Here is an 18,383-nt window from a genome sequence, read left to right as displayed (position 1 = left end):
TCTGCAAATTTATTTGGAATGTCCTATAACTAAAAGCTTAATAAATAATATTTTGAAAATCCCCTTACTTTTATTTAGCAATTACAATACAAGTCGAATTAGATCCACTTAATTGGTAAACTAAGCAAGTCTCTTATATAATAAAGCTAATAAAAATCATACTTGGTAATATTACTGAAATCAAATAAAAAACTCAATATTCACACACATTTACACAAATAAAGACTCAATAACCTATTCCTATTAATGAGTTTTATGTAAAAAAATGTTATATATATATATATATATATATATATAGATAGATAGATAGATAGATAGATAGATAGATAGATAGATAGATAGATAGATAGATAGATAGATAGATAGATAGATAGAGAGAGAGAGAGAGACATTATAATCAACACTGGAGGACATGTGTTAAATAAAAGTTTACGTCAGTCATTGTAGGCATCATGCGTCAGACTGAAGCATCTTTATAAGACAGCCTGTCAAGTTACAAACAAGCAGAGCAACTTTTAAAAACGCGTCAAGGCTGTTCCACTCCGCCACGCTCCGTCTCGCTGCTGAACTGAAGGTAAACGTGAACGCCTCGCTGCACCTGCGGCGGGAAACACCTCGTGGAGAACAGCAGCTTTCCTCCAGACTAAATATAGATCCACGGCGAGGAAACCCGGACACCGCGCCTCCACACGCACGGCTCGTTCAATCGGCATGTTGTGATTAGCTGGAAAGTTTGAGTCTATCGTTGCCATCTCTCCCCGTTTTGCCACAGGGATTTGAATCGCGTAAAAAAGATACTAAGCTCACAAGAAGTACACACGCGTAGAGCGCATTTTTAACTCGTTGTTCCTGGCGGCGCGCACACGCTGTCCAACAAGTGCATGTTTGAAGGTCTGCGGTTTGCAAACAACCGGGTGGACATGACAGGATAACGACCTGGAGCTCGACTCGATCCTCGCCACCTCTCTAACCCGCACGTGCATTGTCGCAGTGAAAAAAAAAACGCGCGTTTGTTTGATAAGCGTCGAGTGAGCTGAGCTCGTGGATTATGTGGATCTGCTTGCGCTAACCGCTGATGGAGCCGCCGTAATTCGGAGTCACGGTCATTATTTTACAACAAATTAAAACCCGGGTGGTTTTGCGTAGTTTATATGTTGATGGTCTTAACCTAAAAATCATCCAAAGCACCCGTGACTGTGAAGACTTCCCTACACCTGTTTTCTTGGAGAGGGCTGCGCAATAGCGCACGCTGCGAGAGCACTGTCGGACCTTTCCATGGAATCGATCTTCACTGAGGCTTTCGCTCCGATCTGATTTGGGGTGAAAAGTTACTGGACAGTTAATCATATATATGAGGAGCGTTGTACACGTCCTGGTCAACACAGAACGCAAACATGCCTATGCATCCGGTGACTTCCACTTTGATGTACCGGGGGATCTGCACCATTCCTGATATTCTGTCTTACCGGGCACCGGTCAACCTACCTGAGGATGAGGTGGAAGGTGAGTGTGTGTTTTTATTACCATGTTTAATTGTATACTGTATGAAATGACAAGTTATTTTGTTTTATTTCATTTTTTTGCGTATTTCAACCTCTTTCAGTGGGTCGATGCTCTGCGCACCTGTTCGGTATTTGTCACATTCTCTTCCGTGGCTCAGTGACCCAGTTTTGAATTAAATGTAATGTAGGTGAAAAATGTTATCATTTTTCATTTTAGTTTGGCAACAATTAGCCAGTTTCACTTAAATGTTTCTCTAGAAGATGAATCTGATTTTGTGATTTATGGAAAGTTGGTCTAACACAAGCTAGGAGAAAGAGCTGTGAGTGGTTAATACAGTTGAGACATCTCTTTAGCATCAATCTGACAGTTTTCACTGTGTGAAAGCGCAAATACCAATAGAATCAGAATATATGAACTCTTCCTCAAGTTGATCATATTTAGTGTAAAAATGCTTGCAGTTTCACACAGTATTTCCATGATCTTGTGTCAGAAAGTTTGATGAGTGTCCTCCTGAACACAGTCACATTACTATGCCTTACTGATTTAAAAAAAAAAAAAAAAAAAACATACTTTGGGATTTATGGAGAACAGGTCTGCTATTGGTATAGATCGTTCTTTGATGTTGACCTCTCATTTGGAATTATGACTCTGAAAACAAGTCATTTTGAGCCAATCAACCAACCTCACAAAAACAAACACAAAAAAAGATTATAATATATTTGCACTACTAATTGCTGGTTGGTGTATATTGGTCCTGGAATATTAGATTTTGCAAGTCTCCCTTATTCAGTACACTTCATCTTTCAAACGGAGGCACAAAACATGAAGAGGATGCGTCAGCTAGAGAGACATCCTAAATGTGCAATGCTGCAGACCTGCAGGTTCACGATTTATAGTGGTTTACCTTGATAAGCATCCAATTAAAAAAAATCATTAAATTGTAATTTGAAGTAGCCTCATTGTGGTCTACATGTTCAATAAAGACCACACAAATGGCTTTTAGAAAATTAGACAAAATACTGTTTTTCCACCACCATGAAATGCTTTATATAATACCATGCTTTTTATATATGTTTTTAAAAATACTTTAGCGAGTGCATGGTTGCATGAAGTAAACATTTAAAATTAACTCCATTTAAGTTTTTAACTGCAAAATTAGAAATGCTTATTTAATGTGAGCATGTAAAATGGCAAATGTCAAAATGTTCAATCAAACACATTTATTCGATTAGTTTTCCATCAAACGCATTATTACTGCGAGTGCCATCTAATCGTGTGATTGTCGGCTCAGTTCAAAGTGTCTTTCCAGATCAATCTTTTGTGATTAAGGTTTAATTGGGTATCTCAGCACCTCATTACTATTCCACTTATCAAGGCATGTTTTCTATCTGTATGTCTAGTTAAATAAAAACCAAAATATCAAGGCTGATTCTGATTCTTCTAACCTTTAACCCTTATGTACCATACTGTTGGTGGTATTTTCATAAACTCTGAGGTGATTTTGAGTCTTAATTTGGCCATTACATTTTTTTTCCGTTTCTGCTAGCAGAATGATTTTTGCTCATAAATCTTGTTTTGACACATATTTAGAGAATGCTTTGAAAAAGCATTTGGCAAATTGACTAACCTTTTGTTATGTTCGGGATGAAAACATCCACTGAATTAAACTGCTGTAAAAATGCAGCAGATAAATATTTTTCTGTATTTTTGGCATAAATCTGATAATCAACCTCCCTCCTGATCAAAACTATTAAATTTCTTAGAAACTTACATGATTTTAACTCTTTAATTGCCAAATTCATAAATGATGTCACTAATTTGGTTTAAAAAAAACCCCAAATGATGTATTTTTATTATAAAAAGTAATTGTGAACTTCTTTTTGTTAACATTGTATCGAAGTCTTGGACATGTGATACAACATTGCTTTTGCATTGTATTTTTTATTAATTTTCACTTTTTTTCTCTCCCTAATTTATTGTTGGTGGCTGTTTTTGCCCCATTGACTTTCATTATAACCACATTTTTGTTGATTACAAAACCATGACACCATATAATTATGCATTTTTGATCTTAGGAAGAGGTAAAATTAACCATTAACCTTTTTATTGATTGTTTGTTTGTTTTTTTTTTGTTTTTTTTGCAAAAAGCTTAGTTTCTGGATTTTATATGTAGTATAAAGGCAAATTAAAGCGTGTGTCTGAGTGACCTTTACGCACTTACCTTGATGTGTCTGAGAAAATCAAAATATGCATCTTAGTGCTCAGAACTACATGGAGTAAATAAAAACAAAGACTGTATTTATGCACCCTCAAATGTGGTTATAATGGAAGTCAATGGGGCAAAAACAGCCACCAACAGTAAATTAGGGAGAAAAAAATTAAAATCTAAATGCATCAAAGCCGATGTTGTTACTAATCATTCACATGTCAAAGACTGGTAAAAGGTAAATAAAAAAAAATTACTTTTATATTGAAAATGCATCATTTTGTGTGTGTTTTTTTCCACCAAATCAGTGACATAATGTATGAATTTGGCAATAAAAGAATTAAAATCCTGTAATTTTTAAAAACATTTAATAGTTTTGATCAGGACTGAGGTTAATTAACAGATTTATGCAAAAATAAAATGGAAAGAATATTTATCTGATGCATTTTTACAGCATTTTCAGTGGTTGTGTTCATCCTGAACATAACAAAAGGGTAGTCAATTTGAACAGTGCACGAGGGTTAAAAGTCTTGTATGAAAAGTGATTGTATAAAGCTAAAAAAAAGGTGCTACAGCTCAGCAAGCTTTTTTGTTTTTATAGGATGTCTAAAAGATGTCTAATAGATGTCTAAACATAGTCGTCTTGGCTAAAACAAAGCTAAATTTGGGCTGTCAGTGAAAATCGCATAGATGTCTAAGAATAGGCTAAAACTAGACTAGTCATAGACAGAAATAAATGAATAAATATAAAGTCTGTCTAATCTGTCTATTTGACGACTAGTCTATTTTTGGGCTAATCTTAGATGTCTATTAGATTTTCACTGACAGTCCAAATTTAGCCTTTAGCCAAGCTGTCTACGTTTTGATGTACTGTATTCACCTTATTCTCAGCTGTCGAGTGGGCGCTGCCATTTGAATCTTTTTGTCTCGCGACTTCCGGTCACATTCACTTCCATTCATTTTTTTGACGTTAACAACTGCTCGTCACGCTGCTTGATGTTGCAATTTAATATTTTCTTATTATATTATGCTACTTGGTCTGTGTAGTCATGCAAACATTTGTTTGTTGAGCAAGTAGTTTGGCCATTTTCTGCCGTTTATTATTCCTAGTCATTTCTCCCATAGGCGACTGAATCGGAAGTTCTAAGACAATCGCGAAAACAGGCGCACTTCTGCATTTTAGAATAAGGTCAATAGGGTGGACCATTTATATGGATACACCTTAGTAAAATGGGAATGGTTGATGATATTAACGTCCTGTTTGTGGCACATTAGTATATGTGAGGGGGCTTGTAAATAACTCATGAAAGAATAAAGTTACATTTAAAACCAAACACACAATTGTTTTTCCTAAAATTCCCAACAAGTTTATTAAGGTCTGTCCATATAAATGGCCCACCCTGTAGGGGTTGAACAACTTAAAATTTTTGGAAGTCGACTGTTATGTTATCAAAATCAAGTCGACAATGACTAATCGATGGTGACGTCATCAATAAAACAAAAGATGCAAATGTTTTGCACATGCCACAATTTGTATACAATTTTATATATATAGCTCATAACACGTTGCAAAAACAGTGGAACATTACTAATGACTCATTTTAGTGCAAAACAAATGCACTTTCATTTCGTTAATAATTTGCTAAATAAATGCAGTCAACACATTGATCACTAAACGTTCTAGTAACAATATAATATATTTAACAATATAAAATATTTTAGTGCAGATGTAATGTTATTTCATAACAACATAATGCAAGGAAGACAAAAGACTAGGCTATAACCTTAAGCCTTATTCAGAGACTTGCTCTGATGCAAATTTTACCACTATGATGGTGGCACTAGAAAGCTGCTCAAAATTCTGCTCAAGTCAGGTATTTTTCACAATTATTGGCTCATCTTGGTTATCAGACCTCTCCTTGCTGGACTTTTTCACCACGTTCACCTGGGATGATGTTTACACACGCTATGAAGTTTGTCACACCTCTACGGCTGCACACTTCTCCGTTTCCTCATACTTCGAGGCTTATTCGCAAAATATGTCCACGTCTATGATTCGTATAGGTCAGCAGCCAAATCTCATTACTTTTTCTTCGTTGTGTAAACGTGATTGGCTATCTTCTGCTCTAGCGGATTTGGAGAGACCTAACTGGCATCTGTTTTACAATTTAAAGTTCGCTCAAAATGAATATTTGACGCTGATATAAGAAAAATAACATTTTAAAAATGAATTTAAATAATCCGAGGGCGGTTTCAGTTAGTGAACCACCTTAGTGTGTGATGGTGCCATGTAGTTCAGGTCAAAAAACACGTGATTTGTGCAGCATGAATAGTCGACGTCAATCAGAAAGCGTCACGGCAAAGCATTAAAATTGATTAGTCAAATCGTCGACTGAACATCAGCCTGATCAGTCTCTTCGGTCATCTAACCAGAGACTGTTATTCATCCCAAAGTTGAGGCTGAAATGCAGGGGTCATCATGCTTTCACAGTAGCTGGTCCTACCTTGTGGAATGCTCTGTCCCTCTGTATTAGATCTATATCATCTCTGTCTGTTTTTAAATGTAGGTTGAATACTTATGGTTTTGATTTGGCATTTTATCAGTGAGAATTGTTTGTTTTAGCTATAATTTTATATCTTTCTCTTGGTGATTTGTTCTGTTCAGCACATTGGTCAACCTTTGGTTGAGTTTAATAGTGCTATAAAATTAAAATTGACATTGTCGGTGCAACCTCTAATATTAGATGTCAATTAAATACAACATTGTTTGACGGGAGAGACTTAAGGTCACATATGGATGATTCCTGTAGTACATGATTGTGTGCATGTGTATATGACAGTCAATCTATTCGAAAATGTGCCTACATGTTTGTGAAGGAAAAGTGTGCCACTTGTGGACATCACAGATCAAACACTGCATTTCCACCGAGGCAGACTGAATATATGAAAGAGACACAGCAGTTTTGCTTCTACACAGATTTGCACAGCAAACAAATAAACAGCTTTTGGTCCACACTAATGAAGTAGGCCATGTTCATTCTCATCCTTTAGGATACGCGGTTGTTTATTTGTGAGTCTTGAGTTTGAGCCAGATTTCTGTATTTTGCTTTGAACTTGGATGGCACGCTGGGGGCAGAAATTAAGATGTAATTTGTGAGCTCGCTCCGTGCATCCTTTTTTTAGTTAGCAAGTTATATTTCATCATAAACTCATTCTTTTTTACAGTGAACAATAAGGTTAAGATCCGTGGCTAAAGCTCGAAGAATAAATTATTATTCACAGTTAATAGTTTGACTGTCTAAAGTCAGTCAGATTTATAAGACCTTATCTTCTGACTGTATGCACATACACGCTGGACACCTTAACCTTCTGATTCTGAAAAAAAAATAGAATTAATGAATGAATTAAATCTTTTCAATTCATCCAGATGACTTGTGTTCTCTTTTCCAAGTCTTCCGAGGCTATACAAAAGCTTTGTGTGAAGATCAAGCCTCAGTGTAAGTCTTTATTCACTGATAATCCTGTTTCTGTGTCAGATCAATGAGTGAAGGAGCAGATTAGTGAATGAATCATTCAGACTGGCTCAGTTTCCTCCAGATTGATTCACTTAAAAATATCTGATTTGATTCTGATTCAAAATTGTAAAAAAAAAAAAAAAAAAAGATTAGTAGCTTACATTGGGTTGCATTCAGCTGTATTTAAGCAGTGATGAGAACTGATGAAAAACTAAGTTGTTGCTTCATGTTGGTGTATCCCAGTGTTTTATTGAGTTTTTTTTCCTCCATCTTATCAGATTTCCCTAACTGCCAGAAAGAAAGTAGGTATCATTCTTTTAACAAAATATGCTACCCATAATATTGTGCTACCACCAGTGTAATTTTTGATGTGAGTGTGGTCCCTAAACCTAACCTTGGATCCATTCAAATACAGTGTTGGTAGCATAATCTGACGGGTAAGATAAAACCAGTACACCACCCTGAATACAGTGCATCTGGAAAATATTCATACTGCTTCAGGGTTTATATATATATATATATATATATATATATATATATATATATATATATATATATATATATATATATATATATATTTATATAGGCTTTTTCACTTTTTTGAGTGCCTTAGACTGACATTTTATAAATATTAGATTATTTTTAAAAGTATTTTAGTTGCGTCTATACTATGGAAGTAGAACAGCAAAAACACAGTAACTGTAGTGTACTACAAAGAAAGTTCACAACAAAACTTTATGGCTTCAGCATCCAGGAATGTCTTTACCCATTTTCTGTGATGATCGGGTTAATTGTCCTGCATGAAGATTTCTGGCTGATTGTGTGATGAATGATGAATGCAGGAAAGGATCTGCTTGTTGCTGAATGCATTTGTATTCACTTTGGCATGTAACTATAGAAGAAGCCAAATGCTGACACTTCCTCCTCCAACGTACACATACTGTACTTCTGCACACTTTAGATTCAGCCTTTCCACAGTTTGATAATGAGCGCGCTGTAAAAAGTAATTAGTTAGTAACTAATTTCGAGGGGAACATGGTAATGATTGACCATGAGTGGTCCTGCATCAGCTATTATATGATTTGCCAATCAGATAAATCCAAACGTACATAAACAACCAGATTTCCTTACCTTGGTCACCTTCATCTTGAAGAATCTCCCCATCCACCCCTACTCCTTCCCCTGTTTCTTAGATTAATTCAGGACAGGGTGCAGTCCTAAGTTCAGACTCCACTTTCTCTTGATGAAACGGGAGTGAGCACTGGGCTCAAGGATCTTGCGAATCTTCCGAAGTTTGAACTCTTAAACTTTAAAATAAGGGAGCTCAATCATTACCTTAAAATTATTAAGTAAATGAACCCTGCGTGTGATTTTTATAAAAGTGTCAACAGTTGCAAGTTAGAATGGGTTTACTCACTGTTTAAAGTCAACTTGTCACTTTTAAGGAAACCAGTTTGCTTTTATTTTTTAAGTGAAGTAACTAATCGCTTTTTACAGTGTTGATTTGTCCTATTAATTTTCCTGAAGGAATTAAAATTGCTTTTCTCGCTGGCATGAGCTTTGAACCAGCTCACTGTCCTCATAATGTGCTCCTGAGCCAAAGTTAGTCTAGCCCAGGGATGCCCAAACTAGGGCCAACCCATCTGAGAAGAGAGGAAGAATGAGAGGAAGAAGATTCTCATTTCAAATCTAACGTAACCTTGTTTGTTTTATTGTTAAAAGATAATTAAATGGTGTAAAATAATCACATTTAGTTTAAATGTACATAAGCAGACCGACCGTTTTGAAGTTGTGACATCTGTACCATCACACAACGGATAGAGGACAAATCAAGGCAAAGGCGGATTCTGCTTGACTAGCGTATTTATTATTGAAATCCACCATCGTATAAATGTGATTTTGTTTTTATTGCTATAAGTTACTATTTTAAATGTTATACTGCATTAGTTAGTATGATTTAAATTAATCTTTTCTATTTACTTTTAAGTCTAATAAAATAAATTAGGAAATTACCCATAGTAACTTTAATGTAATATAAAGTAGCTTGGTATATTTATCTTCGGCCTACTGCTGTCAATGATATTTAGCTTTTGGCCTTTAATGTGAAAAACTAGTTTGAGCACCCCTGGTCTTGCCTTTTGATTCTTTCTGCTGATCTGAGATTTGGTCACACTAAAGGCTTCTACACACCGGGATGCTTTTCGTTTGTGTTTATCGTCAGCGTTTTACGAGACGTCTTTTTCTGTATTCAAACCCAAGCAAATAAAAAAAATAAATGTTTATGATGCTTTTGCGCCTTGCCGTTTTGTATGTTGGTGTGCATGATCACATTTACGCCCTTTATTTTGTCATGAGGCGTTAAACGTCGACGGAAAACGCGAGCAAAAAACATCTTTGTGTGCACGGGCCTTAAGACAGATTTTTAGCCTGATTTGCACTAAACTGGTGAATAACTCTAGCCTTTTTTTTACATCAATATTTGAGTGACTTTATAAAGACTGTACATATAAATGTAAAAATGACAATTTGCTCTTAGACTGTCCATGTTTTTGGTGGATAGCATCTTGCATTTAAAGGGTTCGTTCAAAAGGCAAATAAACGTTGCTTATTAAACAGAGGGATGCGCAGCAGCACATACTGTACATTCCTTTAAAAATGAAAAACTAAAGAATTAAATTCATTCATTCACCTTTAGCTTAGTCCCTTATGTATTAGGGGTCGGCACAGTAGAATGAACCGCCAACTATTCCAGCATATGTTTTACGCAGCTGATGCCCTTCCAGCTGCAACCTAGTACTGGCCAATTTAGTTAATCTAATTCACTTATAGCATGTCTTTGGACTGGGGGGAAACCCACACGAACACAGGGAGAACATACAAACTCCACACAGAAATCCCAACTGGCCCAGCCATGACTAGAACCAGCGACCTTCTTGCTGTGCTGCCCAAGGATTAAAATGTAAAAGATTATATGTATATAAAAACCTTACCACCTCCCACGCTTCCTTCACCTCAGGGGGCTTTGGTGGAATCTGGCTTGTTCTGTAGATGATCTGTTTAATTTTCTGCTTACAAAGTCCACCATGTAAATACCAAATCTGCCATGGCACAATCGCATTGCCCTCTTAAAGGGAATGAGAGATAAGACTCCGATTGGTTTAATGCATTTTAAGCTTAAAACCCACCAATATCTTGATAAGACAAAAAAAGACAACCCTTTTAGACCATGCGCTGGATACACAGACCGTTTTTCCCCTGCTTAAAATAACACTGGATTCACACACAGAGACACACACATAAATGCATCTGTCCCACTTGCTTTGACTGTGCACTTACATAGTTGAAATAGAGCCTTGTAAAATCATGAATAACTTTAATGGTGCCTTTTATTATGCATTTAGTTAGTTTGTCATTTTAAAGACCCCAGAGTCCACTGTTTTTTTTATTTAGGGCGTGTTCTTATTTAATATATATTTACTACCTTAAGCCACCTTGATTCACAACAGGCAGAAAGCAGCTTTTATTGGAATTCATTCACTATGGCAGTGACCCACATGATTCACAAGAACGGAATCAACATCCATTACCGGCAAGGCCTTCACCGAATGTGTATTCAATACAAACCAGCTTTCGCACAATAGTTTTGTGAAGTAAAATTGAGTTAATGTTTAGGGTCCTCCGTGTGCTGGGAATTACCCAGCTGTTAACCGGAGCCGACGTCATGCGCCACATGCTCTTTCTATGGCGCTGCATGACAATCAGACATCAGGCTTGTTTGGAGTTTCATTAAAAGAGGTTGGCAGCAGTGACGGAAGCAAATAAAGCTGTGATTAAATTTGGGCTGTGGATGGATTTCAGAAAGCAATCTCAGAGCCCATTGTCACAGGGATAGTGAGGGTGCCATTTGAGATCACGCCAAACCCTCTTGATCAAGAGCAGCACATGGTGGACTGATGCACCCATGTTTTACACACAGAGCCATATTCTGCCACAGGCCCAAAAAATAAAGCTTGTTGTTCTCAGTCAGAAATTGATAAAACTTAAGAGGACGCATGTCATGGAAAACAGGATTTTCCCTGCTGATCTTATTTGTTTGGCATCATACTCTGATATGAAGCTCCACATAGAGAATTTGTGGACACTATATATATATATATATATATATATATATATATATAATTTTTTTTTTTTTTTTGGGGGGGTAGAATAAAAGGCAGTTTTTGAAATGTTTTATTATATATTTGTTATACATGTATATGTGTTATATATATATATATATATATATATATATATATATATATATATATATATATATATATATATATGTATATATATATATATATATAAGGCAAGTAAGATTAATTAAGCAAATAATGATGGTTTGTTCTGTAGACAATCGAAAACAATCAGTATAATATATATTAACAAACAGTATATAATATTATTTATTTATTCTATTATTTACAATATATAATATTATTAGCCCCCTAAAGCAATATTTGTTTTCGATTGTCTACAGAACAAACCATCATTATTTGCTTAATTACCCTTACTTGCCTTATATGTGTGTGTATATATACATATATATATATATATATATATATATATATATATATATATATATATATATATATATATATATATATATATATATATATATATATATATATAACACATATACATATATAACTAATATATAATAAAACATTTCAAAAACTGCCTTTTATTCTACCCCAAAAAAAAAAAAAAAAAATAATATATATATATATATATATATATATATATATATATATATATATATATATATATATATATATATATATATATATATATATATATATATATATAAGGCAAGTAAGATTAATTAAGCAAATAATGATGGTTTGTTCTGTAGACAATCGAAAACAATCAGTATAATATATATTAACAAACAGTATATAATATTATTTATTTATTCTATTATTTACAATATATAATATTATTAGCCCCCTAAAGCAATATTTGTTTTCGATTGTCTACAGAACAAACCATCATTATTTGCTTAATTACCCTTACTTGCCTTATATGTGTGTGTATATATACATATATATATATATATATATATATATATATATATATATATATATATATATATATATATATATATATATATATATATATATATATATATATATATATAACACATATACATATATAACTAATATATAATAAAACATTTCAAAAACTGCCTTTTATTCTACCCCAAAAAAAAAAAAAAAAAAAAAAAAAAATATATATATATATATATATATATATGTATATATATATATATATATATATATATATATATATATATATATTCGGAAATACTGTTAAAAAAATCTTTGCTCTGTAAAACATCATTTAGGAAGTAATTGGAAAAAGAAAAAATAAATATGACCTTAGCTTATACATATACACACCCGTACACGTTTTTTTTTTTAACTATTTAGTTTTAACCTTCACACACCCTACTGACAAACTGAACTGTATTACTCTGGTGTGCAGAGGTTAACCAATTAAAAATAGATCTCAAAATAAAAATCTAATTGTCTCTTATAAAATGTGTTTTCTTTGAATGTTTAATGAATAAAATATATATCACAGTTTCCATATAAAATCTCTTCATATAAGTTGTAATATTTCACAATATTACTTGGCTGTTTTATTAAAAAACATACATCCTTGAGGGATGAGGGACTATATATTTTATATATTTAGTATTCATTTGTTAATTTTCCTATAGCTTAGTCTCTATTTTGGAGGTCGCCACAGTAGAACGAACCACCAACTATTCTAGCATATGTTTTACGCAATAGTTGCCCCTCCAGCCACAATCCAGTAATGGGAAACATCTATACACACTCATACATTATGGCCAATTTAGTTTATTCAGTTTACTTATCGCGCGTGTGTTTTGACTGTGGGGGCAAATAGAGCACCCAGAGAAAACCCACGCCAACAGTGGGAGAACATGCAAACTCCACACAGAAATGCCAACTGACCCAGCCAGCACTCGAACTGGTGGTCTCTTGCTTTGAGGCCCCAGTACTAACCACCGTGCCACCATTTTAAACAATATATTTAATAAATATTTATTTTGACATACTTCATATTTTTATATAAACAATGAAATATAATTATATCACCTTCAAAACTACTTTTATTAATCAAGGAGAGGTTAAATCAATCAAAAGTGACAGTAAGGTCTCCTATACTGTTATTCAAGATTTTAGTTTAAGCAAATACTGTTATTAAGAACCCTGAAAACTAAAATACATCACTTGTATGTAGTTTTCTGCACTTTGACTGCTGGTGTTTTGAATGTGTGTCAACTGAAGTTTTGCGGGCTGAATCTGGTTGATGTATCTCAGACAGAATGTGTTGCACTGTTGAATCTGACGTTATCTGATGGATGCAGATCTGTCTGATGCGGCTGACAGCAGCGTAACCAACTGAATAATCTGACAGATGCTTTCAGTACTGGGGAAATTCAGCCAATTTTCCACTAATCTACTGCCATAATAGTACAGAAGATTGGTTTCTGCTAATAAAAAAATTGCTCATAAAGGTAACTAACATCATTCTCACTAATGAAAGCTACTTATGTTTTCATTAATATTAGTACTGATTATTTGAATACTAGGAAAACCATGTTAGCATTACAAATGTGGCTATGGGTAGATAATAAAGATATTCAAATGCAATGACTAGAATGAGTTCAGCTATTTTGTCTAACCAGAACCTCACTCAAATTGTTCAATAACTCCATTCAGTTGAAGAAAACATAATAAATAATTACATGACATTTTCTTAAAGGGGTGGTCCACTACGATATGATATTTTAAACTTTAGTTGATGTTTAATGTAGCTGTGCGAACAAACATCAACTCTGAATGTAATACGCTCAAAGTCCAATGCAAAGGAAGACATTGGCTTTTACAGAGTTAGCTTAGCAAAGCCTACAGTGAACAAAGTTTGGGGACTACAACAAAAATACATCTGGGCTAGTGAGATCACAAGAGCTTCTGGTTACCGCATACCCACGCGCACACACCCTGTGCAGCGAAAGGCCGTGGCCAGAGGCGCTGTAATGTTATAGCAGAAAAAGCTAAAAACGTCCAATCAATGCTTTTTCCTCAGAGCTTCTTCTGTTTCTGTATTTGGTCTTCCAAAGGACACGACACAAAGAGAGAAGTGCTTACAGTTTACTTTTAATTATGTTCCATAGAATTATAAAATAGATATAGCTAGCATTTGACAAAGAAGGGCTTCCAGAATCTCTCTTAGTTCAGTGCTGGATTCGGCTTAAAAACTCCTCGAAAAAAGGAGCAGCTCCAACCATAATAGCAGAAGCTGTGGATTGTAAGCCACATACTTTGTATTTATTTGTTAAAATTGGTCTATTACATGCACAGCCAATGAAATTTAGTCCGTAATATACCACTGTCTAGGTGGTGTATTTGCATACAGCAATCTGATTTTCTGACGCTTTCGTTGGCGCTTGAAAAGTTGAGCTAGTCCCAACTTCTGCAGCGAGCAACGCCTCTGAAGCGGCGCAGACGGATCCAAAATGCAGTTTGGCAACACCTGACATCACCTATTCAAAGTGAATGGGAATGGTAATATTCAAAGCGAGTGTGAATGGGGCGTTAGCGTTAACGGTATGTTGTAGCGAGGACTTAAACGAGGATGTAAACAACAGGAAATACTGTTTGGCATCGTTAACAATTTAGCTACAAATTCATAACTGTCCATCAAACCCTTGTAAAGAGCCACAATCTTCAGCAGCGCTGCAGTGTCTCTCTATGCAGTGGCTTTCCGTGCATTCTACAGCTCAAATAACAGATTTGCAAAAGATATAGGAACGTTTTATATTACTTACACATGTTTATTCCGAATATATGGGAAAGACACTTGTCAGATTTTATTTTAAAGAGCAGGTGTGAGGTTCAGCTGTGTGCTCTTCATTTTTTGCCTAATTCAATCAGCTAACGCTCCTAACAGCTGCTCTGACTGGACTGTTTACACAGCGCAAAAGCGCATGCTTGTAAGGGCGTGACGTGGAGCCACTTCAAAAATCACAGCACATTATGTTAGCTGACCAATCAGAGCCTCTTGAGGGTTGGCCTTTCAGAGGAACTATAAATTATAACAGTTGTTTTAATGTTAGCTAAGTAGCTATATATAATCAAAGTAATGTGAAGCATGAGCACACATTGCTTTTGTATCTTATAAACACAACAAAGCCTTAAAAATACATTCTGGACCACCCCTTTAAAACATTTGTTCTAGTTTTATTGTATGATCTTGCACTGCATTAAATAATCATCTTAGCTGAATGATATTAGGCTTACATTACAAATTAAATTTCAGGTCTTTTTTTTTCTACGCTTTTGTGTCAGATCCATCTGGGTAATTTTATTTTTTTTATTGTCCATTTATGTTTTGATAAGTCAAACTGATTGCAAAACCTGGCACTAAATGTAACTAAAGTGGTAAGGTATACAATATATGATTGCTTAGTGTGCTTTTATATCTGTCTTGTATTATTTATGAAAGTATTATTATTATCAAGTAGGGCTGGGTGATGTGTCAGAAATGCAATCTCATTAATTATTTTCCATATTGAACGACAACAATATATATTTTGATTTAAGTTGATACTTCCAAATTTAAAACGAGTATTCCAACAATGACCAAAGGGGTTTGGGGGGTGTCGCTGGGGCACTTCACATTATTTTGGAAGGGCACTATCTATCCAAGACTCAAAATGGCATGTTTCCTGCACAGGTTGAGCCCTACCATAACATTTTTGCCAATAAGTTCTCAGTGGCTGATCACATGAGCTCTACTGGTGTATTTTGTACTTTGCATGTAGAGATATTTCAAGAAATACAAGTTGATTATATGTAATTTGAATCAAATTATCATTTCCATCAGCAGAATATTTCTCATTTCCAGTTATATTCACTTTCAGGTAAGTAAATAAAATAAAAAATAATGCACTTCTCAGAAAATAAACTCCTGGAAGATGAGCTTTTGCATTAGCCTAAAAGGGTTTATTTCCTTTTAAAAAAGAAAAAAGGTCTACTAATTTGACATCATCCTACTTATTCCATCGCCAAGCACAAAATAAAGAGCTAAACGGAAAGATGTTATTTTAAGCCTGAAGTCTGACTGCAGATAAAGCATTTTAGAGATCCAACCCAGGCTCATTCTAAATACGTAACCCATTATACATTTCTGGAGAGGGCAAAATACATGCCAGGGGGTATATATATATATATTTTTTATTTTGCATTTTTTGTTTTTGCAAATGCACCAGAGGCTGCTGTGTACGCTTTTTGAAGTTTTTAGAGTGCCCTTCGCACCTGCTCCTCTCGTGTAAATGCTCCGGAGGCCGCTGTCGACTGATTGATCGCCCCACCCAACCCCTTTCCTAAACACACCTGATTGTGTTTTCAAATGCACAGATTGACCAGCACAACCGATAGTGTTTTAAAAAGATTGACCCGCCCACCAAAAAAGCAATGTCCATACTTATTTTACTTATTGAACATTAATAATTTATATTTCAATATCAGTTGTAATGCTTCCAGATTTAAAAGAGTACCCCAACAATGACTTAAGCCACAAAAATTAGAGGGTCCATTAAATGCCGTAACATTTTTTTACCGATACATTTTCAGTGGGCGATCACATGAGCTCTACTAGTGCTCCTATTGGCTGTTGCTCAAGAAAGTCTTTTTATTTGCACAAAGTTGATGGATTCTTGACTTTGTTGCATGGTTTGACACACACCAACCTTGTCACTCACGTAGACTGAGGTCACCGAAAGTCGCTCGCTCTCTATTGAAATGAATGGTCGCTTTTCACTTTGCCGCTTCGAGTCGCTCACAGTGTTTAGTCGCTCAGAGGCTTTAGTTTGTCATTTTTATGATGTTTTTGAGTTTTCAGCATTAATACATGAGAGAGTTGGTTCAAACCAATCAGCACGCTCTATTGTGAATGAGGTGCAACTTTATTATTATACATGATATAGCTTTCAAATTTTTTGTTTTTGTTTTTACCTGTTACAGTGTTTAGAGAGACGCCATGTTGTGTTGCCAACCGTAATTAAAATTAAGTGAAAGAGGAAGAATTGTTTGGAGACATGGGTCAATAAATGCTGCAACAAAGGTTTTGTTTCCATTTTCCCACTATGAGAGCACTGCTGCATGCGGACGTGTGTGGATTACAGTTATCTGCTAACACGAAACAAAAATAGGTTTATAAGGAATTTTTTTTTTTTTAAAGACATACCATAGTCAAAATGATTTAGTTATTAAGTTTACAGTACGTTAACATCACTACAATATTATGGACTGAAAGATCCACTGTAAATGCTGTTTTGCAAAATCAAACTTTTACAGTTGTGCAGGATTTTTTGACACATTTTGGGACACGATAGTCTACGCTCACATAGCTGTTTTGCGCTATTCTCTGCACAAGTGTGCGGTATCAAAATGTCCATTAAAACTTCCAGCAGTTCCTTGCGTCCAATATCTTGTTTGTCATGAAGGGCATGCCTGAAATGTTTCTGAATAAAAGTGAAAGTGCCAAACTGCAGTTAAAGTAGACAAATTAAAAATGAAACACCCAAAATTACATGAAACTCGAAAAGTGGCTAGCGTGGTGACGCATTGATGTTAAATAAATGTAATATATGCTATAACATGTAAAACAGGATCATGAAAGGAACATTCAAAGAGCAACTCCTGTAAACACCTTAATCATATTATTTTCTTATTCAGACTACGACAAATACTTTGATTACTAATGTCTATGTACACATAGTTACTGTCTATTGCCTCGTTTACACTAGTGTGTTTTAGTTTAGTTTTAGAATGAAAATGATCCGCGTCCACACCAGTGTTTCACCCAGCGTCTCCATCCACACCAAAACGCTGAAATTGCACATCACGTGACCACACACACACTCTTGGGCAAACGCTGCAGCCTATCTACCCAGATGAGAGCTCTGCTCATCTGACTGCTCATCAAGCATCTCTTGCTGTATCTAATCTCACTATATTTATTAAACAGCATATTTCATTCATCTTGTTGTCTATATCTAATGACATATTCCCCGACTTTGG

The 18,383-nt window shown here is 35.0% G+C and overlaps 1 protein-coding gene across 1 annotated transcript in view; it reads left to right on the top strand.

Annotated features, from left to right (window-relative positions):
- The first annotated feature begins 501 nt into the window (after positions 1-501).
- The window catches only part of cabp7a (calcium binding protein 7a), a 59,818-nt gene continuing 41,936 nt past the window's right edge, over positions 502-18,383 (top strand). Inside the window, exon 1 of the mRNA XM_017356232.3 lies at positions 502-1,503. Coding sequence (XP_017211721.1) covers positions 1,395-1,503 — 109 coding nt within the window. The 5' untranslated portion in view covers positions 502-1,394. The remainder of the gene's footprint in view (positions 1,504-18,383) is intronic.

The sequence above is a fragment of the Danio rerio genome, chromosome 5 (assembly GCF_049306965.1).
Source record: "Danio rerio strain Tuebingen ecotype United States chromosome 5, GRCz12tu, whole genome shotgun sequence".
NCBI lineage: Eukaryota > Metazoa > Chordata > Actinopteri > Cypriniformes > Danionidae > Danio > Danio rerio.
Note: the sequence above shows the minus strand (reverse complement) of the source record. Positions and strands in the feature narration are given on the sequence as shown.